We start from the raw sequence: 24,122 nt of genomic DNA, 5'->3' as shown, positions 1-24,122 counted from the left end.
GGCTCCTTCTGGATTCTTTTTAAAAGCTAAATTGATGACAACTTCTGAAAAGAGCAGCTCAGACCTCTGTCCCCTGTAAGCTTAAGATAAACCTTGATTTCAGCTACTGTAAAATAACTGAAAGTAGAAAAAAGCTAAAAAATATACTCTAAGTGAAGGAATTAGAGTGAATAGAATGTTACTCATCTACCAAAATAAAAGGATACTTGCAATGTGCTGCTCTCTTCTTTGTTAGAAGATTTCCAGGAACTCATATCTGAAGATTGTTTCTTTTTTATTATCATTACATCAACTACATTAGGGCAAAGGGGGCATTTCATTTAAAAGGCTGTTACAATTCTACTTTCTCATTGAATAACTAGGTGACAAATTTGTTAAAGTGACCTATTTTTCTAAAAATTGTTGTTTGGAAGTTATTGCCATTAACTACATTTTCAAAATAGATTTTATCCCTTTGTTTCATCTAATAGATGGATGTTTTTTATTGCTCCATTTTGACCAAAGGCCTATACACATTGTAAACCATCCCGATTATTTTGAGAGGTTTATTTTTTTTTTTCCTGAAAGGGGAAAAAGACTGTTTCATTTTATAAAGCATGCATATTTATTTATGTGTGATCAATTTTATTAGGGTTATATTTTCTGAAAATGGCATTTTTAGAACATGATTGGTTGCAGAAGAATATTGGGGGAGGTAGGAAGCGTGATAAAGATCCACAGAGGAACATACATAGCCAGTATTGCAATTAAAAGATATTCTTGCTGTTTAAGCCCGTTTCCCTATGAATAAATCTTTATCCACATACCTTAAATTACAGGGATGCCATCAAATAACTCATTATATAGGTAGGTAAGCATCCATTCTTTGGATGTTTTCAATGCGTCTTCCATTTTGTAAACCCTCTCTTATTTTTCTAAGGTGTTCTGCATACCAGAATGCAGACAGGTAGTTTTACCTAAATTACAGAAAATGAGGAAGGCAAAGAACCTAGTGTGGAACTATGGATAATAGAGAAACATTATCATAGGGTCCATCAATGAAGGTTTAGAAGCCAATAGAGAAATCTAAGCACCTGGTGCAGGAGAGGATGGAAAGCCACATTGTAAAAAGCACGATGCTACTGTCGGTATTCAAGCAGCTCTCTAGATTTCTTCTCACTGACTGAAGTGCTGAACTACTTTTATTCCAAAAACTGAATGTGAATAGCATTTCAGAAACAACTTTTGTACCGAAAAAAAAAAAAAAAAGTACCAGTCGAATTAGATTTCGTGCAGTTGAAAACTGACTACATACTGTTATTCCAGTTATTATATTTATCGATGAAATAATATTTTACACATAGTAGACAAGCAGTAAATGTATGTTGATTGAATGAAGAAGACAGCATTTCACTTAAATTCTCAAGTAGGAGATGACAGTTCCTACTAGCAGAAGTTATTCTTTTAGCTCTTCAATATTATTCTCCATGGAAGCTGGCAAACTGAAATCTGTTACATTAATGCCAGCAAGGATGTATATGTGTGAAAAGAATGAGTAAATATTTATTGTACCTGATGGCTCAATGGGCTATGCACATGAGCTTTTAAGAGACTTGAAAATATTTGGCAGTATTTATACTCAGGGTGAACTTCACAAATACTATTTGTGGATTTTTTTAATTGGAGAATATTGGGGAACAGTGTACTTCTCCAGGGCCCATCAGCTCCAAGTCGTTGTCCTTCAGTCTAGTTGTGGAAGGCACAGCTCACTGGCCCATGTGGGAATCGAACCAGCAACCCTGTTTTTCAGAGCTTGCACTCTAAGCCACCTGGCCGCCTGTATTTCTGAATATTTATCCTTCAGAAATTTTATATTTATGAATCAGTTGAGCTTCATCAACTTAAAACTAGTGGGCTAATCTGTAATGATATAGTTTCTTTACTCTTGATAATGAGTTCATCTCTTAAAAATTAAAATTTTGACGTTGTTAGGTTTTCAGTCTAAATTAGTGCCAAATAACTTGCAAGAACAGATTTAGTAACCAGCACATAACAAACAATCAAAAAAAAAAACCACAACAAAACACGCTGAATTCTTCCCATGTTTGCCAAAATATCAACAATGACTACTGACACATACTGAGAGTGTAATATATGCCAGTTCTCTTTTTGGTGTTTTATATATGAAATATAGATACTTTTATTCTATTATAGAGAGGAAAAAAAGCAAAGCAAAGCTAAGAGAGATATAATACCTTGTACAAATTCACATAGACAATAGATTTTTTTTTAATTAATTTATTTATTAGTTTCAGGTGTACAAAACAAGGTAATACTTAGACGTTCATCATTTATATCCCTCATACTGTGAACCCCCCTCCCCCCATCCACTATCCCTCCGACCTCACACTGAACCATCACATTATATATATAAAATTATAGTTGGCATTCATTAATGTTTAGCTTCTGATGTACAATGCCATGATCAGGTATCCACAGTATCCCTGAGGTGGTCTCCCAAATAGGACGCATGTCCATCGGATACCCAACAAAATCTTTACAACATTATAGAATACCTTCCCCAAATTAATTTTCAAAAGAAAAACCCTGAGGCCATCTGTGGTTACCAGCTGCTTCCAAATCCCTTCACCTTTCCCCTTATCCCCAACCGCCTCCCACACACCCATCTAACCACTCTCGGTTTTTTCTCTGCGTCCCCAAAACTGACTCTGATTAGTTCATTCACATAGTCTTTTCTTTAGATTCCATATATAAGTGAGATCATATGGTACTTGTCTTTCTCTTTCTGACTTATTTCACTTAACATAATGTTCTCTAGATCCATCCATGTTGCTGCAAATGATAAGATTTCTTTCTTCTTTATGGTTGTGTAATACTCCATTGTATAAATGTACCACAGCTTCTTAATCCAGTCATCTACCGATGGGCATTTTGGTTGTTTCCATATCTTGGCTATTGTGTAAAGTGCTGCAATAAACATAGGAGTGCATACAGATTTTTGAATTGGAGTTTTGGATTTCTCCGGGTAGATGCCTAGGAGTGGAATTACTGGATCATAGGGTAGTTCCATTTTCAGATTCCTGAGATACCTCCATACTGTTTTCCATAGTGGCTGCACTAATCTGCAGTCCCACCAACAGTGCACTAGCGTTCCCTTTTCTCCACATCCGCGCCAGCATTTGTTGTTTGTTGATTTATTGATAATAGCCATTTTGACTGGAGTGAGGTGGTATCTCATTGTGGTTTTTATTTGCATTTCTCTGATGGTTAGTGAGGTTGAGCATTTCTTCATATGTCTTCTTGCCTTCTGTATGTCCTTCTTAGAGAAATGTCTCCCCAAGTCCTCTGCCCATTTTTTAATTGGGTTGTTTGTTTTTTTGGAGTTGAGTTGAGTAAGTTTTTTATAGATTTGTGATATTAATCCCTTATCAGATATATCATTGGCAAATATCTTTTCCCATACAGTAGGATCCCTTTTTGTTTTATTGATGGTTTCCTTTGCTGTGAAAAAACTTTTTAGTTTGATGTAATCCCACATGTTTATTTTTTCTCTTACTTCGCTCGCGCGAGGGGATATATCAGTGAAAATCTTACTCCGGGTAATGTCCATGAAGTTTCTTCCTATATTTTCTTCTAGATATTTTATGGTTTCAGATCTTACATTTAAGTCTTTAAGCCATTTTGAATTTGTTTTTGTATATGGTGTAAGGAGGTGGTCCAGCTTCATTTTCTTGCATGTGTCCGTCCAGGTTTCCCAACACCACTTATTGAACAGACTATCTTTACCCCATCGTACATTCTTGCTTCCATTGTCGTAGATTAGATGGGCATATAGGCATGGATTTACGTCTGGACTCTCTATTCTGTTCCATTGATCTATGTATCTATTTTTATGCCAGTACCATGTTGTTTTGATTACTGTAGCCTTGTAGTATAGTTTGAAATCAGGTATCGTTATACCTCCCACTTTGTTCTTATTTCTCAAGATTGCTGAGGCTATCCGGGGTCTTTTATGGTCCCATATAAATTTTAGGATTATATGTTCTATTTCTGTGAAAAACGTCGTTGGTAGTTTGATAGGAATTGCGTTGAATATGTATATTGCCTTAGGCAGTATGGACATTTTAATTATATTAATTCTTCCTATCCATGAACATGGAATGTGTTTCCATCTATTTATGTCTTCTTTCATTTCTTTCTTCAGTGTTGTATAATTTTCTGAGTACAGATCCTTTACATCTTTGGTTAGATTTATTCCCAGATATTTTATAGTCTTTGGAGCAATTGTAAATGGAATTGTTTTTTTAATTTCTCCTTCTGCTATTTTATCATTGGTATATACAAATGCAACTGATTTCCGAATATTAATTTTATATCCTGCTACTTTACTAAATTCATCTATCAGTTCTAATAGTTTCTTGGTGGAGTCTTTAGGGTTCTCTATATATAGTATCATATCATCTGCATATAATGATAATTTTACTTCCTCCTTACCAATTTGGATGCCTTTTATTTCTTTCTCTTGTCTGATTGCTGTGGCTAGAACTTCCAGCACTATGTTGAATAGAAGTGGAGAAAGTGGGCAACCTTGTCTTGTTCCTGATCTTAGGGGGAATGGTTTTAGCTTTTCCCCATTGAGTATGATGTTAGCTGTGGGTTTGTCATATATGGCCTTTATTATGTTAAGATATGATCCCTCTATTCCCACTTTCTTAAGGGTTTTTATCATAAAAGGTTGTTGTATTTTATCAAATGCTTTTTCTGCATCTATTGATATGATCATGTGATTTTTATTTTTCATTTTGTTAATGTGGTGTATCACATTAATTGATTTGCGGATGTTGAACCACCCCTGCATACCAGGGATGAATCCCACTTGATCATGTTGTATGATCTTTTTAATGTATTGCTGAATTCTGTTTGCTAATAATTTGTTGAGAATTTTTGCATCTATGTTCATTAGAGATATCGGCCTGTAGTTTTCTTTCTTTGTGGTGTCTTTGTCTGCTTTTGGGATCAGGGTGATAGTGGCTTCGTAAAAAGTGTTTGGGAGTCTTCCTTCCTTCTGGATTGTTTGGAAGAGCTTGAGGAGAATAGGTGATAATTCTTTTTTGAACGTTTTGAAAAATTCACCTGTAAAGCCATCTGGTCCAGGGCTTTTGTTTGTTGGGAGATTATTGATTACTGATTCAATTTCCCTGGTGGTAATCAGACTGTTCAGGCTTTCTGTTTCTTCTTGAGTTAGCTTTGGAAGGTTGTGCACCTCTAGAAAATTGTCCATTTCTTCAAGGTTGTCAAATTTGTTGGCATATAGTTGCTCATAGTAATTTCTTACAATTTTTTGTATTTCTGTGGTGTCTGTTGTCACTTCTCCTCTTTCATTTCTGATTTTATTAATTTGGGTCCTCTCTCTCCTTTTTTTAATGAGTCTGGCTAAAGGTTTGTCAATTTTGTTTATCTTCTCTAAGAACCAACTCTTGGATTCATTGATCTTTTGTATTGTTTTTCTGGTTTCTATTTCATTTATTTCTGCTCTGATCCTTATTATCTCCTTTCTTGTGCTCCCTTTGGGTTTATTTTGCTGTTCTTTTTCCAGATCCCTTAAGTGTGAAGATAAACTGTCAATTAGTGATGTTTCTTGTTTCTTTAGGTAGGCCTGCAGTGCTATGAACTTCCCTCTTAGGACTGCTTTCGCAGACCTATAGATTTTGGGTCGTCGTGTTCTCATTCTCATTTGTCTCAAGATATCTTTTGATTTCTTCTTTGATCTGCTGCTTGACCCATTCATTATTTAGCAACATGTTATTCAGCCTCCATGAATTGGTGTATCTTCCTGGTTTTTTTCCCCTGTAGTTCATTTCTAATTTCATAGCACTGTGGTCAGAGAAGACAATTGGTATGATTTCAATTTTCTTAAATTTATCGAGGCTTGTCTTGTGTCCTAACATATGATCTATTTTAGAAAATGTTCCATGAGCACTTGAGAAGAACGTGTATTCTGCAGCATTGGGGTGAAATGCTCTGAAAATATCAATTAAGTCCAACTGCTCCAAAGTATCATTTAAGGCTGTTGTTTCCATATTGATTTTCTGTCTGGAGGACCTGTCCCTTGTTGTCAGAGGTGTGTTGAAGTCCCCTACTATGATAGTGTTGCTGTTGATCTCTGTCTTTATGTCCATCAGTACCTGTTTTATATATTTAGGTGCTCCTATGTTAGGTGCATAGATGTTTACTAGGGTTATGTCCTCTTGTCGGATTGATCCCTTTATTATTATATAGTGCCCATCTTTGTCTTTTAATATTTTTTTCATTTTAAAGTCTATTTTGTCAGATATAAGTATTGCAACTCCAGCTTTTTTTTTGCTTCCATTTGCATGAAATATGTTACTCCAACCCTTCACTTTCAGCCTGTGTGTGTCTTTTGATCTGAAATGAGTCTCTTGTATACAGCATATACAAGGGTCTTGTTTCCTTATCCACTCAGCCACCCTATGTCTCTTGATTGGAGCGTTTAATCCATTTACATTTAAAGTGATTATTGATAGGTACATAGTTATTGCCATTTTTAGATTTGTAGTAAATTGTTTTCATCTTTCTTCTATTTACAGAAGTCCTTTTAGTATTTCTTGCAATGCTGGCTTGGTTGTCATAAATTCTTTCAGTTTGTTCTTTTCTGGGAAGCTCTTTATCTCTCCATCAACTTTAAATGATAGCCTTGCTGGATAAAGCAATCTAGGTTGTAGGCCTTTGTGTTCCATCACTTTGAGTATCTCCTGCCACTCCCTCCTTGCCTTCAATGTTTCTGTAGAAAAGTCATTTGATAGTCTTATGGGAGTTCCCTTGTATGTAACCTTCTGCCTTTCTCTTGCTGCTTTCAAGATTCTCTCTTTGTCTTTAAGCTTTGCCATTTTAACTATAATGTGTCTTGGTGTGGGCCTGTTTGGGTTTATCCTGGTTGGAACTCTCTGCACTTCCTGGGCTTGTATGTTGGTTTCCTTCATCAGGTTAGGGAAGTTTTCTGACATTATTACCTCAAATATGTTCTCAATCCCTTGCTTCTTCTCTTCGCCTTCTGGTATTCCTATGATGCGCATGTTGTTGCGCTTGATGTTATCCCAGAGGTCTCTTAACCCATCTTCATTGTTTTTTATTCTTTTTTCTTTCTGTTGTTCAGTTTGAGTGATCTCTGCTAACTTGTCTTCTAAGTCGCTGATTCGATCCTCTGCTTCATCTAACCTGCTGGTCATTCCTTCAAGTGAGTTCTTAATTTCGGTAATTGTGTTTTTCAGTTCTAGCTGGTTGCTCGTTAAGATTTCTACATCCTTTTTTAGCTCTAACTGGTTGTTCTTTATGATTTCTATATCCTTCTTTATGTCTTCTCTAAGCTCCTTAAACATTCTTATCACCAGTGTTCTGAACTCTGTCTCTGACATGTTGGTTACCTCTGCTTCATTTGGTTCCAGTTGTGGAGGTTTCTTCTATTCTTTTATTTGGGACATGTTTCTTTGTCTCCCCATTCTGACTGACTCTCTGTGTTTGCTTTGATGTATTAGGAAGATCCCCTAGAGCTCTTAGTTCTTGCTGGGTTATCTTATGTAGTATGTGTCTTTTATATTTGACTTGGACTACTTCGTTCTTCTCTGCATGTGCTCCACAGGAGGCTCGTGTGTTTAGTATATCGTCCTGTTCAAGAAGAACTATGATTGCTTTTTGCTTGTGAGTAGGTGGGCTTAACTCCTAGGCCGTCTAGTTGTGAAACTTGGCTCTGCTCACCACAGGGTGTTCTGCTGGGTGAGGGTTGGCCACTTAAATGAGGTTTGGCCTCTATGGGCTCTTGTGCCTTCAGAGAATTCCCTCTGGGTGTGTGACTTGTAGGTCAAACTCGGTAGTACTCTGGTTTGGTCCAGAGTTGGCTTCTGGAAAATGTTGAATCTTGTGCCTCTTAAGCTGGGCCCTGGTAGGGCAGTTTCAGCACAAATCAAGTTACCAAGTACAACAACAACAACAACAAAGAAAACAAATCAAGTACATTCACAAATAAAATACAACCGACAATCCCCCCTCAACATAGGCAAAGATATCAAAGCAATAATGACAGAACAAAGCAAATCACTACAAGCAGAAAAAAAAAAAAAAAAAAAAAGGAAGTACCAAGCAAAGCAAAACAGAAAGCAGAACCAGTCTTGGCTTAAGCCCACCAGGTAATCTCCAGGTTGTCCTCTGCTGTGCCAAAGAGTTCCCTGCCTATTGCGCAGGCAGCGCTGGTCACCTGGTGCTCAGAGTGAATTTGGGAGTGTAGATTTAAATGCGAGGGGCTGAGGGGTCTGGATGACAGTTTTCAGAGAGACCATGCAGTTTCTGTCCTTTCCTGCACAAATGCACGCTGAGAGTAGCTCCACCAGCCCTGTGGTCAGTATTCCTGAGTCTTAGGGCCCTCCTTCCATGTGTGACTTGTAGGTCAAACCCGGTAGTACTCTGGTTTGGTCCAGAGTTGGCTTCTGGATATGTTGAATCTTGTGCCTCTTAAGCTGGGCCCTGGTAGGGCAGTTTCAGCACAAATAAAGTTACCAAGTACAACAACAACAACAACAACAACAAGGAAAACAAATCAAGTACATTCACATCTAAAATACAACCGACAATCCCCACTCAACATAGGCAAAGATATCAAAGAAATAAAGACAGAACAAAGCAAATCACAACAAGCAAGGAAAAGAAAAAAAAAGAAGAGAAAGAAAGAAAAAAAAGAAAAAGAAAAGAAAGGAAAAAAGAGAAGAACAAAGCAAAACAACACAAAACAAAACAAAAACAAAAGCAAAAAACAAAAAAGCAAAACAAAACAAACAAACAAACAAACAAAACAAAAAAAAATCACCAAGCAAAGCAAAACAGAAAGCAGCACCAGTCTTGGCTTAAGCCCACCAGGTAATCTCCGGGTTGTCCTCCGCTGTGCCAAAGAGTTCCCTGCCTAGTGCACAGGCAGCGCTAGTCACCTGGTGCCCAGAGTGAATTTGGGAGTGTAGATTTAAATGCGAGGGGCTGAGGGATCTGGCTGACAGTTTTCAGAGAGACCATGCAGTTTCTGTTCTTTCCTGCACAAATGCACACTGAGAGTAGCTCCACCAGCCCTGTGCCCAGTACTCCTGAGTCTTAGGGCCCTCCTTCCGTGGGTGACTTGTAGGTCAAACCCGGTAGTACTCTGGTTTGGTCCAGAGTTGGCTTCTGGATATGTTGAATCTTGTGCCTCTTAAGCTGGGCCCTGGTAGGGCAGTTTCAGCACAAATAAAGTTAGCAAGTACAACAACAACAACAACAAAGAAAACAAATCAAGTACATTCACAAATAAAATACAACGGACAATCCCCACTCTACATAGGCAAAGATATCAAAGAAATAAAGACAGAACAAAGCAAATCACAACAAGCAGAAAAAAGAAAAAAAAAAGAAGAGAAAGAAAGAAAAAAAAAAAAAATAAAAAAATAAAAAAATAAAAAATAAAGACCACCAAGCAAAGCAAAACAGAAAGCAGCACCAGTCTTGGCTTAAGCCCACCAGGTGATCTCCAGGTTGTCCTCCGCTGTGCCAAAGAGTTCCCTGCCTAGTGCGCAGGCATCGCTAGTCACCTGGTGCCCAGAGTGAATTTGGGAGTGTAGATTTAAATGCGAGGGGCTGAGGGGTCTGGATGACAGTTTTCAGAGAGACCATGCAGTTTCTGTCCTTTCCTGCACAAATGCACGCTGAGAGTAGCTCCAACAGCCCTGTGCCCAGTACTCCTGAGTCTTAGGGCCCTCCTTCCAAGGATGAGTGGGAGGGGGCGGGCGGGAGATCTCTAAGCTGCTGAAAGCCGGGAGCTGCGACTGCCGCTTACTGCTGAACTCAGGGATTGCTTCCGCGGTTGCCCTTGCCCCGTCGCAGGCCAGCCAGAAAGGGTGGGGCCTGGGGATGGAGGGGTCTCCTCCCTCCCAGGCCAGCCACTCACACTCCTCCCGCAGGCCTGAAAAGGTGGTGGCTGGGGGTGTGGGAGTCTCCTCTCTCCTCGTCCAGCGAAAATCCCCTCCTCCCAGCCTCTTCCGATGGTCAGAGCCGGCTGCCAATCTTCCCAGCGCCTGAGCGCAGACGCCCCTCTGTAATCTGACACTGTTTCTCAGTTAGGGGTAGTTTAAGTCTCTGGAAGGGCGGGGGGAGGATTCGAAAAGCGCGGTGAGGGGCCCAGGTGTGGCGTCTCAGTTCTTTGTCTGCCCTAGGGCCCACGAGCTGCCCGCCCCGGCGGGAGCGATCAACTGTGGGACGCAGGGAAAGAGCTCACCTCCTGGACCCTACGCTCTCCGCCACACCCTGGGCTCCCGTGGGACTCTAGAGCCCCGGGTGCTGCCCTCCACTTTTTCTGTGAGCACGCTCCTCCCCCCCGCTCGCCCACCTAGTGCACCTCAAAGCAAACCTTCCACGAGCCTCCGTCCGACCTGGGAGCCGCGCAGCAACGCTGCACGGCCTGTGCTCCGCTTCCAGGAGTCTGCGCTCCGTAGTCCCGGCGCCGCCGGCCTCGGCTCCGCGTGGGTGGGGGTGGGGGGGCGCGCTTCCACTTCGCTGTCCCGCCTCCTCCCCTGCTTGTAATCCGCGCACACCTTCAGGCAAATTCCTCCACGAGTCTCCCCGCTGTTCTGCGTGTTCTATATCTCCCTGTGTCTTTAGAGCTGCAGTTTACCGCCAGCCGCCGCCGGCTTGATTCCACCGCGCGACCGCGCGTTTCCTCTCCGCTCCCTTCTTTCTTCCCCTCGACAATAGATTTTTGAATTGACATTCAAATCCAGCACATAGGGTATTTCCACTATGATAGGCTAAATCCCACAAATTTACATTTTACTTGCACAAAATCTTGTGAGGTTAGTAAGCCAAGAATAGCTTTCTTTATTCAGCTAACATTGATTTTTAGATCAGTCTTTTTTTATGTAAATAATTTTGTTAAAATAATAGAAATTTAGAGCTAGGAAGAATTTAGAGATCATTCAGTTTAGCAGTTCTTAGACATATTGATTTTAGTACCACTTTCCATTCTTAATGTTTTTGAGTATATCCAGAAGCATTTGTAATGTGTCATATTTATTATATTTATTATATTTCCCATATTAGTGTAAAATCATAACATTTACATATGTATTAATTCATGTAATATAGCAATAATAAACCTATTAGCATAAAAATAGCATATTTTTAATGAAAAATGCTTACATTTTCCAAAATAAACAAAACAAAAAATAGAAGAGGGGCATTGTTTTACATTCTCCTAAGTCTCTTTAATATTTGGTTTAATGGGTGGTAGCTAGATTTTCATATCTGTTTTCTCATTCAATTTTCTATGGCATCACACATGTTTTATAACCTTTAGAACACTCCACTGCACACATATAAGAGAATGAAAGTAAAAAAGCCAAATAATCTCTTACTATTATTATGAAAATAGTAGGATCTCAGAGATCCTCCTAAAAGGATATAAGGGTCCATGTACCACACTTTGAGAACCACTGATCTAGGTAAGACTCTTATTTAATAGACATGATGACTGCATTGTCCTGTGGATCTGTTACTTTTTATGTAGGTTTGGGAGAATTTTATAAGCCCAATGTTAACTTTACTACAATTAAGCAGCTGTTATATGTTCAGATATTTATTTTCTCATTTGTACAGCTCGATCTTTTATATATATATATATATATATAATATAATCTGTACTGATTATATTAATTATTATGTGAATTCCCTAGAGTCAATTATAGTATTTAACGGGCATATTTAATATCACTTACATATGTAGTATTTATTTTACTATAGTTCGTAAATATTTAAATTTGTAAAACAAATTGAGCTAATAATATTATACTGTGTAATGTATGCAACCGTTATTTGTAGTATTTTGTTTTATTTTTTTATTTGTTTTTATTTTATTTTATTTTTTTATTGACCATGTCTTATGGTATTTTTTACTCCAAAAGACGCATTAGAGCTGATGGTCTAGCTATGTCTTATTTTCAGGGGAACACGGTGTCTATCTATCTGTTCTAGCTATCTGAATTCCAGATGAGTTATTCCAAAATATTTTCCTTTGTTATTTTTCATACTAATATTTATGAAGTTTGTTTGTCAGGGAAGATAGAAAAAAAGATATATAAATGTACAGATGAAAAAGAGGTAGACAGGAAGGAAGAGTAAGAAGAGAAGAAAATGAAATTACTTAATTTGGTCCAAGGTAGAATAGAATAGGGTGATCCTTTGTTTTCTTATCACTGTCTTTTCTATATTGGGACTTTTGTATCAGATTCTTTTTGTTGTTTTTGTTTTTTGTTTTTTTGATTTTTGTTTTTGTTCTTTTCAAGGAGGGCGCTGCTCACAGTGGCCCATGTGGGGATCAAACCAGCAACCTTGGTATTAACACCATGCTCTAACCAACTGAGCTAATCGGCACCCCTTTTTTATCACTTTTTAAAAAGGTTTCATTACTTGAAGCTTGTATAAAGAATGCAGTCAATGATTTGTCTGTTATTTTAAAATGCGTTAACGTTTCTATGACCTATTGAAAATGTATCTATTAGTTTGATTTATTTTTGAAACATAATCAGGAGCCACTTCTCTAGGAAAATGTTTGTATTACCAATGTACGTAGTTATATTTATTTCTGAAGTTAATTACACCCAGAATACAATACAAAAACGTTAGTTTATTTCTTAAAGTAATTTAATTGTGGTTCAGGATTCTTTAGAGCCTATTTTATTAACGAAAATAATTTCACTTTTGTATATACACCAAATTACTATACCATTACTTGTAAACTATAACAAAAAGGAAGTAACCAGTTTTTTTTTTTTTATCAAGTTTATTGGGGTGATAATTGTTAGTAAAGTTACATAGATTTCAGGTGTACAATTCTGTAATACATCATCTATATATCACTTTGTGTATTCACCACCCAAAGTCAGAAGTAACCAGTTTTTTAAAAACAGAGAAATTATGCCCACTGTAAAACTGTTAGTTAGGACAAACTAGTCATTTTGTCTTCATAATTTGAAAAAAATACCTTATGGAATTTGGGAAGTGATTATTTTACAAAAATCTCTAGAATCTAGAGTTCTGAAATGAGAATTTAAGTAGATACACCATATAATGCCCATATACATATAGTCAAGGAAAACAGGAATTGTAATTTTTTTTGTGGTTCTATGACGCACTCTTTCTCTAATATTCTTTTCTATTTTTTTATTTTTTTTTTCATTAAAGGTCTCATTCGTTTGCAAGAGCTCATCAAAGCTCCATCAAGGTACAATCTTCGACTTAAAATCCGTCAACTACCTGCTGATACAAAAGATGCAAAACCCTTACTAAAAGAAATGAAAAGAGGCAAAGAGTTTCATGTAATTTTTGACTGTAGCCATGAAATGGCAGCAGGCATTTTGAAACAGGTAATCTTTAAGTTATTTAAAGTCTTAATTTCTTCCCTAAATTTGCATTTAAAGTATGGTATTTTGTTTTTCAAACCAAAGTGTTATTTTTATAGTCAGTTAAAAAAAATAAAGCCAGGTAATTCAACTTGATGTAGTCTTCTGATACAAAGTCTGACAATTGTTTTAATTAATTATCATAAAAGAAAAGTAATGTAAATATCGATGATCTTCAAACAGATTGTTGGTAGTTCTGAGGTTATTTTCTAGCGGCTACAATACTGTTTGTTAATGTGAATATTGATTTATGAGATAACTATTTCAATTTTGTACTGAAATGAAGGAAGAAACTAAGAGTGAACAACTGAGCAGGTCAACCATTAAAAGTCAACCCGTAGGGAGAAGAGAAAAAATGTTTATTATTTAGTGGTCATCTACTATGAGATGCCTTACACATTAGACCTTATTTAATTAGCACCATTGGTAGGCTTTCTCTAGGCTTCCAACACAATATAACTGATCAGTTGTCTTATCTATATAATAACTGACTTATTTTGCTATCAGAAAGGTGAGCGGATCCATCACCTTTAATAGGATTTCTATTCTGGATTCTATTTGAAATAGTCATTGTTTTATACTTGTTTTCTCCTGTGTTTATCATGACCTAGCAATATTAAGAAATATTAATTCCAAAATAAAGCTAGATCAGGATACAGATAGGAAAACAGAATTATCATAGTATTTAAAATATGTACAACAGAAAAGTGACATAAATTTAACAAGATGAGTAGGTGAAAAATTGGAGCAAAAGTAAAATGAGAATATGGAAGTTAAGAAGTCCCAGAAGGCATCTCGCTCCCGCTCTCACAGCCATTACAGTACATTGAGCTCCATAGAGACAGCGCTGGGGCAAGTGCGAGTCGGATGGGCACTGGGCGACTCTGTGATTACTGAGGAAAAATAATTAAATGTGGGCAAAGAAGATCCTAAGAAGCCAAGAGGAAAAATATCGTCATATGTATTCTTTGTGCAAACTTGCTGGGAGGAGCACAAGAAGAAGCACCCAGATGCATTTCAGTCAACTTCTCAGAGTTTTCTAAGAAGTGCTCAGAGAGGTGGAAGACCATGTCTGCTAAAGACAAAGGAAACTTTGAAGACATGGCAAAGGCTGACAAGGCCCGTTATGAAAGAGAAATGAAAACTATATCCCTCCTAAAAGGGAAACAAAAAGAAGTTCAAGGATCCCAATGCACCCAAGAGGCCTCCTTCGGCCTTTTTCTTGTTTTGTTCTGAGTATCACCCAAAAATCAAAGGAGACCATCCCAGCCTACCCATTGGTGATGTTGCAAAGAAGCCGGGAGAGATGTGGAATGCCCCTGCTACAGGTGATACGCAGCCTTATGAGAAGAAGGCTGCTAAGCTGAAGGAAAAATTCGAAAAGGATATTGCTGCATACTGAGCTAAAGAAAAGCCTGAGGCGGCAAAAAAGGGAGTTGTCAAGGCTGAAAAGAGCAAGAAAAAGAAGGAGGAAGAGGAGGAGGACGAGGAAGATGAAGAGGATGAGGATGGGGAGGAAGATGAAGAAGAAGATGATGATGATGATGATGAATAAGTTGGTTCTAGCGCAGTTTTTTTTTCTTGTCTATAAAGCATTTAAGCCCCCTGTACACAACTCACCCCTTTTAAAGAAAAAAAAAATTGAAATGTAAGGCTGTGTAAGATTTGTTTTTAATCTGTACAGTGTCTTTTTTGTATAGTTAACACACCACCAAATGTGTCTTTAGATAGCTCTGTCCTGGTGGTGTTTTCAGTAGCCACTGGTACACTATGGGGATTGTAAATTGGCATGGAAATTTAAAGCCGGTCCTTGTTGGTATACAGCACAAATTAGTTATATGTGAGGATGGCAGTTTTTTTCATTCTTGGTTGTCTCTGATGCAGCTTACACAAAAATAATTGTGGTTCTGTTAACTGAATACCACTCTGTAATTGCAAAAAAAAAAAAAATGCAGCTGTTTTGTTGACATTCTGAATGCTTCTAAGTAAATACATTTTTTTATTAAAATAAAAAAGAAAAGAAGTCAGAGTAACATTATTTCACAGAATGTACCCTTTTAAATTCTATAACACTGGTAAACCATATATATATATATATATATATATATATATATATATATATATATATATATATATGGTCTTGTCTCAGAAATCAGAGAGTTAACAGAGATCATTTGTCTCAGAGATCATTTGTCCCACATTAGGATTTCAGTTATTCTAGAAGCTAATTCAAAAAGAAAGCTAGTCATTTCCTTCTTTTATATTTAGAAGTATATTTAATAGTACTCATTTCAATGAACTGGTATAGGAGTTGGAAAGCAGACATAACTGGGCTTTTAGCTAGTCTAGCTTAATCCAAGAACAAATATGAGATATATCCAGAAAAGGGGATGGATTTATCAGGTTAGCCTTATTTGTTTATTTATTTGTTTAATTTCTTTATATAAACTAACTGAGCTTTTACTAAATACTGAGCAACAATGAATTTAATGTTTTCCTGCCCAAAAGCTTTTAAAGTAGGTGTAGCTTGGGGCTGGCTAGATTTTCTCTGAGGCAAATTGAAGGAACTAATTGGCACACATGCCTTAATAGCAAAGATTCCACTTCCACTTAGAATGAATTTTTGTAGTTAGTGATTTGTGTAAGAGTATTAGATGCACCAAAGAATGCTTATTTTCTACTAAGAACTCTTTGTTCAATGCATCAGTTTTCAGTTATCACTAACTACTGTACATTGATAAACAGCTATATCAAAAGCATTCTCTATTTTCAGAGGGGGAAAGTGACACTTTTTATGACTAGAAGTTCTAGTCAAAAAGTCTTTGTTTTAAGATTGATATTCTAAAATTGACAAGGACTGTAGAAGTGTGAATAAAAACAGTGATTTGCAATTGGTCTATTAATAAAAATAAAAATAAAAAACATTTATTTGTACTTTTCAAATAACACTGGTGATTTACATTTGCATCTTTAATGCAAAGCAAACATCTCAAAAGTGCTAAAAAAAAAATTCTTGTTGACATTGTATTTTACATCAGTTTTTCCCTAATTGAGTAATACCTTTCCACAAAATAAAATGGTATTCCTCATTAGGGTATTTGTGGTGGACACATTACAAATATAACAAACTAAGAAGTGCTAATTTCAGGTTTGTGTCAAATGGAATGTCTCCTTTAATATGGAAAGCCACAATTGCAAACATTCAACTAATAGCTTTTCTATCAAGAAAATTGGTTCTAAAATTCCTTCAGTAACCACTAATCTTCTTTAACTGGAGAAAAGATTTAGTTTGACCCAATTTTAATGTATCCTGAATATTATAGGTTGATTCTTTATTACATCCTAGTATTTTGTTCTCACTTATCTTATTGACATAACGTATTTTATATAATGTATACCTTCAATATCAATATTTTAATACTGATTTATTTTTTACCTCTTAGGCACTAGCTATGGGAATGATGACAGAATACTATCATTATATCTTTACAACTCTGGTAAGTAATTTATAAAATATAAAGATAATGCACTAAATTTTGTTATTATGACTTTCAAGATGGAAAATGGGTTTTTGAGTGAGACGAAATCATATAATGACTGGCACTTTTGTAGTTATGCTATATATTATTTTGTTAAAACCCAGGAGGAATTATCATCACAGAGAACTAATAATTCTTGGTGGGAAGCTGATGATTTTGAAGTAATATCATTTCAGATATAAATTCAAAATATTGCATTATTTTTATATTGCTTTAGAGGACTTTCAGAACATAATAGATTTTAAAATTAGTTTGCTGAGAAATCAATGTTTTAAAAAGCACAAATTCTTATGTTGGTGGCTCTATTTACTGTACAAAAATCAGGTTGATTGAAGCTACTCTTTTAGTATATTAAATTTACTATCCTGTTTTGCCTATGTTTAGTTGGGTTTTTAAAAAGTCAATATCATTTAATTTACAATTATCAAATTGAATGTTACCTTTATCTTTTGTCTTTACATACCCACCACAGTTTTTTCTTAATATGCATGAAAATCTGACTTAACTCTTTAACCAAACCTAGTTACTCTTAGCTCTATTTCTTTATCAATCCATATCCTGATTATTATTTAAAAATAAAATTCAGCTGAGTAAATTTAAAGACTAATGGGCTTTACTGAACACTTTTTTAATTGGTCAACATGCTCTCTAACAAGTAGAGAGGAGCTCCAAAGAGCTGTACAAAATGGAAGGCTTTTAAAGGTGGAGAATGGATGGAAAATGGAAGTCATAAATTCAAAAATTAAAAGGATTATTTCAGGCAAAGTCAACTCTCATTAGGCCACAGAAGGATATATATTTAGGTGGATTATCTCACTGGTGTTAACTAGGAAATTACAGTTAAGATTGCATTCCTGGGGAAGGATGAGACTTGCAGTTAGGTTAGGTGTTAAGCCTTGGTTTGGTGATGTGGGCTTTGCATAAGTGACTCTATTTGGAGCCTATTGTTTCTTTTAAACACCTTCCTCTGTGAAGCATCTGTGCCTCTGTCACTAATTTTTTTCTTGCGCATCCCCAGAATATGAGAATGTATCCAAGTTTGGGTCTCTGTCCTTTTTCCTTTTTTTCTCTTTGATTATTTTCTTCAGAAATGGTATGTATTTAGGGTTTCAATTATTACCTTTGTACAAATAAGGATCTAAATATCCAATTGTAAATTTCCTGTGTTGTTGCATGTTGCTACATTGCAGAACAATTATAATTGTTGTGGCATTAAGAAACTGTCAAATTATTTAAACCATAATGTATTTCGCTCTAAATTGACTCTTCTTCTGACTCCCTTCAAAATTTCTATTGTCTCTGACTATTGTATCACCAACTGATTTTTCCTTCAGTGTTCCTAGCATGCATCTTCTCTACTCCCACAATAACCAGTCTAACCAATGCTCTCTCTCTCTCTGTTAACTCAAAAGTCTTCCAAGTGATTTCCTTGCTTTTTAGGAGGGCGAAGCCATGAAGTCAAATTACTAAAATTTAGTTGATCACAGTAGCTTCCTGTATTAAAACTCTCTTCCAATAGACATTCTTCCAATAGTAAGTTCTATTTTACTGGCAAATATCAAGATTAACTCTGCCACAGTATCTCTGTATCTCTTCCCAATAGGAGACTTTTTGTAGCCTGTAAGAAACTTAGTGATAGGCTGGTAGAGAGGGAGTGGACCCTTTCATTCATCAGCAGTTTATATTTTAATGCTGCTGCAAATCAGTTCTATCATAATCGTAAGATTTTAGAGAAATTAGTATCTCTTAATAAGGAAAAAAAATAGAAAAACTAGTTTAGCATGTATAGAACTTATTAGCTACTAAGAGCTTTTTAAGTTTGGTTTCTAACTTAACTTGTCTAGCCATTTGTTCTTTTGCTACTATTCTCCTTCAGTAATTCTTTTTTTAGCCAAACTGATCTACTTCCTTCTCCTGAATAGACTTTATGTTTTCTAGTTTTGTCTCCACTGACACTTAGAATGGCTTCTCTCTTCCTTTTGCCTATCAAAATTCTGGCCATTATTTGATGGCAGTTCAGATTTCATCTGCTTTATGAAGTTGTTTCTGACTATAAAAATTGAAAATCAACCTTGTTGCTTCTGACTCCTTGCTGATTTCTACTCTTTTACTCCTTAGCATATATTGTAATACATTTTTTATTTATCCCTTAAATATATATATCCTTGGCTAGATTGAAAACATTAAAAAATTAAAAAAAACCTAAAGATCCCTTATATTTTTCACAGCACAGAGCATAGCTCAGGCCAATGTCAGCTGCTCTCCACAGAATTGTATTCTTGTTATCTAGCCTGTGTAGCTGTCTGAGTCCAAGGCAAGCTGTGCAGAGGACTAATGGCATTAATCTTGCCCAAGTTCTCATATTGTCTCTAAGATTAGTTCAAAAGAGGGCAAAAGCCCCACGTACTGCATGTTCTCATAGTCATACCCAAATACCCTGACAACTTTGGTCTCCTGTCTCCTGGGAAAACCAAAGGGCAAAACCAGAGCCTTCACTGTATACAGACTGGAAAGTGCAACTGAAATCTAGAAAGTTCCTCATGATGAAGTTGCTGAATAGGGTATAAGACAAAGGGACTGCAGTGTTCTGCAACCAGAAAGCTAGTTTTTAATAGCTTTTTTTCCCTCAGCTTTGATGAAATTTTCTTTAGCTAGAAGCTCTGTTTTATGACCTGTTTCTCAAATACATACATACATACATACATACATAAATAAATAAAATATAAAAATGGCAGTATGGATACAGGGCATGGAAAAAATACCTCTGGTCAGTTAAAAGTAAAAGATTAATGTATAATATTGAAGGGCAAGCTATCCTTAACATGGAGAAGAAAGCTTATGCAAATCTTAAAGGTAGATTATACAAAAGCCTATTTATTGTTCTTTTGGTGGAATTAGAATATGATCTACACATACATGTTTATATAAAGTATATGTATTTTCATTGACAAAGCTTGAGGATAGTATATGTGAATCTTGGTGACTTGTGATGTTTAATATCACTTGAGATACAAAGGTGTTAACTATCCTAAGGGAAGCAAGACTAAGTGACTATTTCAATTATGCATAATATGTACTTTGTTGACAATAACACACAAAAAATTTGTCTTTCAGGACCTCTTCGCTCTTGATGTGGAGCCCTATCGCTACAGTGGCGTTAACATGACAGGGTTCAGAATATTAAATACTGAAAATACACAAGTCTCCTCCATAATTGAAAAGTGGTCAATGGAACGGTTGCAGGCACCCCCAAAACCCGATTCAGGTTTGCTGGATGGATTTATGACGGTATGAATACCCACTTAAAGATAAGTTTCTGTGTTTCTAAGTAATATTTCATGAATTGTTACGTCCTCTGGCTCTAAACTTTGGTTTAATTGTTTGACTTTTAAAGCATGATATCAGACTATTATTACAAATGATTATTTTAACAATTTTGTAAATCTTTTTTTTATTGCAAATTTACACTTTTATCCAAGATTCTCAAAAGGCATTACAACTATCATTAAAAAATACTGCAATGTAGGGATTTCTCTAAAATTAAGCAGTTCCATATACAGGATAAATTAGATGCTGAAAATAAGACATTATCTGATCATTATTCTTGTGATTTTAACTTCCATTATATGATTACTCTTCAATATGTTGATTTTTGATATCTGATGTCATATCCATGACCTACCTCAAACAGAAATCTCCCTTGAGTTTACTCACTCTTTAAAACTCAAGACTAACCAATAATCACACCTGTCATTTTCAAGTTCTAGTTTAAACCTAAATACCTGGATTAACACAGAAACTGTGAAAGAAGGGTATATTCTTATGTAATTCTAGTTGTTTATACCAGTGCTGCCAATGAAATTCTAACGTAAGGCACATGTATAATTTAAAGTTTTCTGATAGCTATGTTAAAAAACATGCACAAAAAACAGGTAAAAAAATGAATGTTATTAATTTAGTTTATTTAACCCATTATATAAAGTACAATATTATTTAAACAGGTAATCAATCCATATAAAATTTATAACTGAGATATTTGCATTTTTTTCTACTGTCTTTGAAAGTTGGTGTTATTTGACACTGCATATATTAATTCAGACTAGTCTCATTTCAAGTGCTCAATACCCAAATGTGGCTACTGGCTACTTGATAGAACTGGGTAGGGATATACTATTCTACTTAAATAAATTATAAATGCCTGATGCATTCTCATTAAATTTACTTTCTGTAGACCAAATGCTACAATTCAGGAAACAGCTTAGCATTTTGGCAATATTTACATTTTCTAGGTTATTACCACCTGCTTTTAATAAGTGTCAGTCTAAATGGAAACTTTATAAGCATAAACATCCGCTATCCTGATGTGTGAAAAAGCTTTTCTATTATGATTGTAATTTTTCCATTAATTGCTTCAGTGGGGCTTCAAGGTCTGTTTTTCATGTTTAGCAAAATAAGGGAAATTAAAGATTTTTTTTCCTTAAAAGAAGATTTAGTAATATAAATTGAGTGTCTTCATAGGCACTATGAGAAAATCATGGTTACTCTCAAGCAATCAACCTCCTGATGGATAAAAAGACATTTTTTTGTTTTGTTTTGGTTTATTTATTCACTTATTTTTTTTTGTGTGTGAGAAAAATAACCTACTAGAATTTGAAAATCTCATATACACATTAATTTTTTTAAAGAAATAATATGAGGAGAATTTTACTGTTTTGCATAAAAAGAAAGGGTTGACTAGGTCTAGTATTTTGGACTTAACCTAAGATATATTTGAGAAATTTTTTGGGAGGAAAATATCTAAAAACAAAGATATTTTCCTCTAAAGTACATCCAGGTTGAAAATAGTATACAACCTAGAAAAAATTACACGTTATATTTTATTTCCAGTTTGAAAGTAGTGAATTGAACTTTTGAAATTTAAGAAAATGTTATTTTAGGCATTAAAATGTATACTAACTTTTAAGTTATTTTAATTATGTATATATATATTTTTTTCATGTATGTTTTCTATCTCTGTTTACCATTCTTTTATTTGAGGATGGATATTTTATCATTTGTTATTCAAAACCATTATTGAATCGTTTTAGTAAAAGTAAATCAATAGGCATCATGACAGTCGTAACACTTTTATATTCTAAGATTTTCACTTACATTATCCAAAGATTGCTGTTCCCTTTGATATATCAGAATCACAAAAAATATCCACCTTTTCTTGGGTACTCTTTGTATTTCTGTATGACTCCCTGAATGTGTCTACATGTCATCCCCTGAAACAAAGTACTCTCTAACTTCTGGTAACCTACGGAAGTAGGTTGAAAGATAGATAAATAAAAAGGAAGGTATACTAATTTCTTACCCAGGCAGTTAAGAGCTCTTGAAGAAAACCTCAGATGACAGAACAAAAGGACAGTGTGTTCAGAGGAACAGAGGTTTGGATTTTTTCTATTCAAGAGTCCATTTCTACACATTTTGCACTTCTGAAATGGCAAGTGATTTAGTATGAGTGGATAAGTAATAGAATAAAAACACACTGATGAGAAAATTAGCCTATTTATTAAAAATTCTGGGCATTATTTATAGACCATGGATTTTGAAATCTTTAGAAGAATTTTCAGTGTCAACACTTTTCTCTTTGGTAGAGTCATTAAATGCTTTTCAAATGACATCTTAAATAAGAAAAATTTGTTTTCACATATAAGAGATAATTGCCCCTTCACTTATATATGTCTATTTCAGTGACTACAACTGTAAAGATTTAACCAGAAAACTTACATGAGAACATTTTTTAAATGAGTAGGGTGATGATAAATTTATTTATATGAATGGTTTTCAATAATATTTCTTATCTAAAAATGTGTACCAGCTATTTATTTTATTATGTTCATAAACAGAGCATAGAACACAAAATATTTTGGAAGAAGACATGAAGTTTTCCATTAAAATAAACATTTCTTCCGAAATGGATTCTGATTATTTTTTACAATTTCCCTTTTGGAAAATGGACATCATCTTTTAAAATCTTTTCATTATATCACATTATATAAAGATATGAAGGATAATGATATGGAAAATATTTTCATTATATAACATTAATTTTTAAATAGTGAATCATTAATGTAAAAATAAAACCAATATGAAATCTGTATAAAAATGTTGGCATACTTCAGCCTTGCATGAGCATTCTTTTTCTTTTCAATTTAAGATTATATTGTAAGCATTTTCCTAGTCATTAAATATTTAGGAATATAAATTGATAGTCTATTTCCACCATGAATGGCACCAGGAAATTAAGAGCGTTCTAGTTAGAAAAGAATTATAGCTTGACATTGTGGCATAGGAAACATTCCCTTCAGTTAATTCATGAGATCTCATTGTTTATGTATTGCTTGATCTTTTCTTTCCCTGTGGTCACATAAGGAAATGGTACTATTAGTGAGTTCCTAGTGTTTGCAAGAACGTTTATTATCGGTATCACAGTCACTTGTCACTATATGAGATCATAGTGCTTATACTTTCACATATTTATTCAGGTTTGAGCTATTAAAGGAAATAATGAATTGGAATCATAAGAATTTTTCTGGTTGAGTTAGCACCTTCATTGCTCCTTGATTATGTGTTTATCGGCTTAATCACTACTGAACAAAAGACCATTTCTCCTGAAGTTGTACTTTATTCTTCTGTGGTCTGGGATCATCATAATAAAGATATTAATGTTAGTATCTTAGTAAAATTTTAGTCTTCATCTGGTATAAACCCCACCAAGATATCAACTCACACAGTACATCCAAGCCTAATCTAGTCAAGGAGGAAGGAAGAAAGGAAGTCCAACCCTCTTCTTTCACACATAAAGTGGTTGTTTTTTGTTTTGTTTTTGTTTTTGTTTTTTGTATCACTTTTCTCACACTTTCCCCCATACCCACACACTACCATCCACTTAGTGCTCTAAGCTTCTCCCCAGACATCAGTCCTTATTATAAAGCTCTGTCTTTATTGTCTGTTCTCCATTAAATATTCACATATTTCCATGCTCCTGGGATATGAAAATACTGTTCTTTATTAGATGATCAAATGACATTTCTCCCAGTCTTCTGGACATCTG

General features: G+C 35.3%; 1 protein-coding gene and 1 pseudogene across 3 annotated transcripts in view; both read left to right on the top strand.

Annotated features, from left to right (window-relative positions):
• Positions 1-24,122, top strand: part of GRIK2 (glutamate ionotropic receptor kainate type subunit 2) — a 606,408-nt gene that overhangs the window by 261,733 nt on the left and 320,553 nt on the right. For both annotated transcript variants that reach the window (XM_081036880.1, XM_081036881.1), the window contains exons 5-7: positions 13,267-13,448; positions 16,928-16,981; positions 20,138-20,311. In XM_081036880.1, the coding sequence (XP_080893006.1) occupies positions 13,267-13,448; positions 16,928-16,981; positions 20,138-20,311 (410 nt within the window). The remainder of the gene's footprint in view (positions 1-13,266; positions 13,449-16,927; positions 16,982-20,137; positions 20,312-24,122) is intronic.
• On the top strand, positions 14,395-15,039 carry LOC308490859 (high mobility group protein B1-like; annotated as a pseudogene). Its single transcript has one exon. The product of its transcript is annotated as a high mobility group protein B1-like (transcript).

This window comes from Rhinolophus hipposideros, assembly GCF_964194185.1.
Source record: "Rhinolophus hipposideros genome assembly, chromosome: 3".
Taxonomy (NCBI): Eukaryota; Metazoa; Chordata; class Mammalia; order Chiroptera; family Rhinolophidae; genus Rhinolophus; species Rhinolophus hipposideros.
This window is presented reverse-complemented; position numbering and strand designations above follow the sequence as displayed.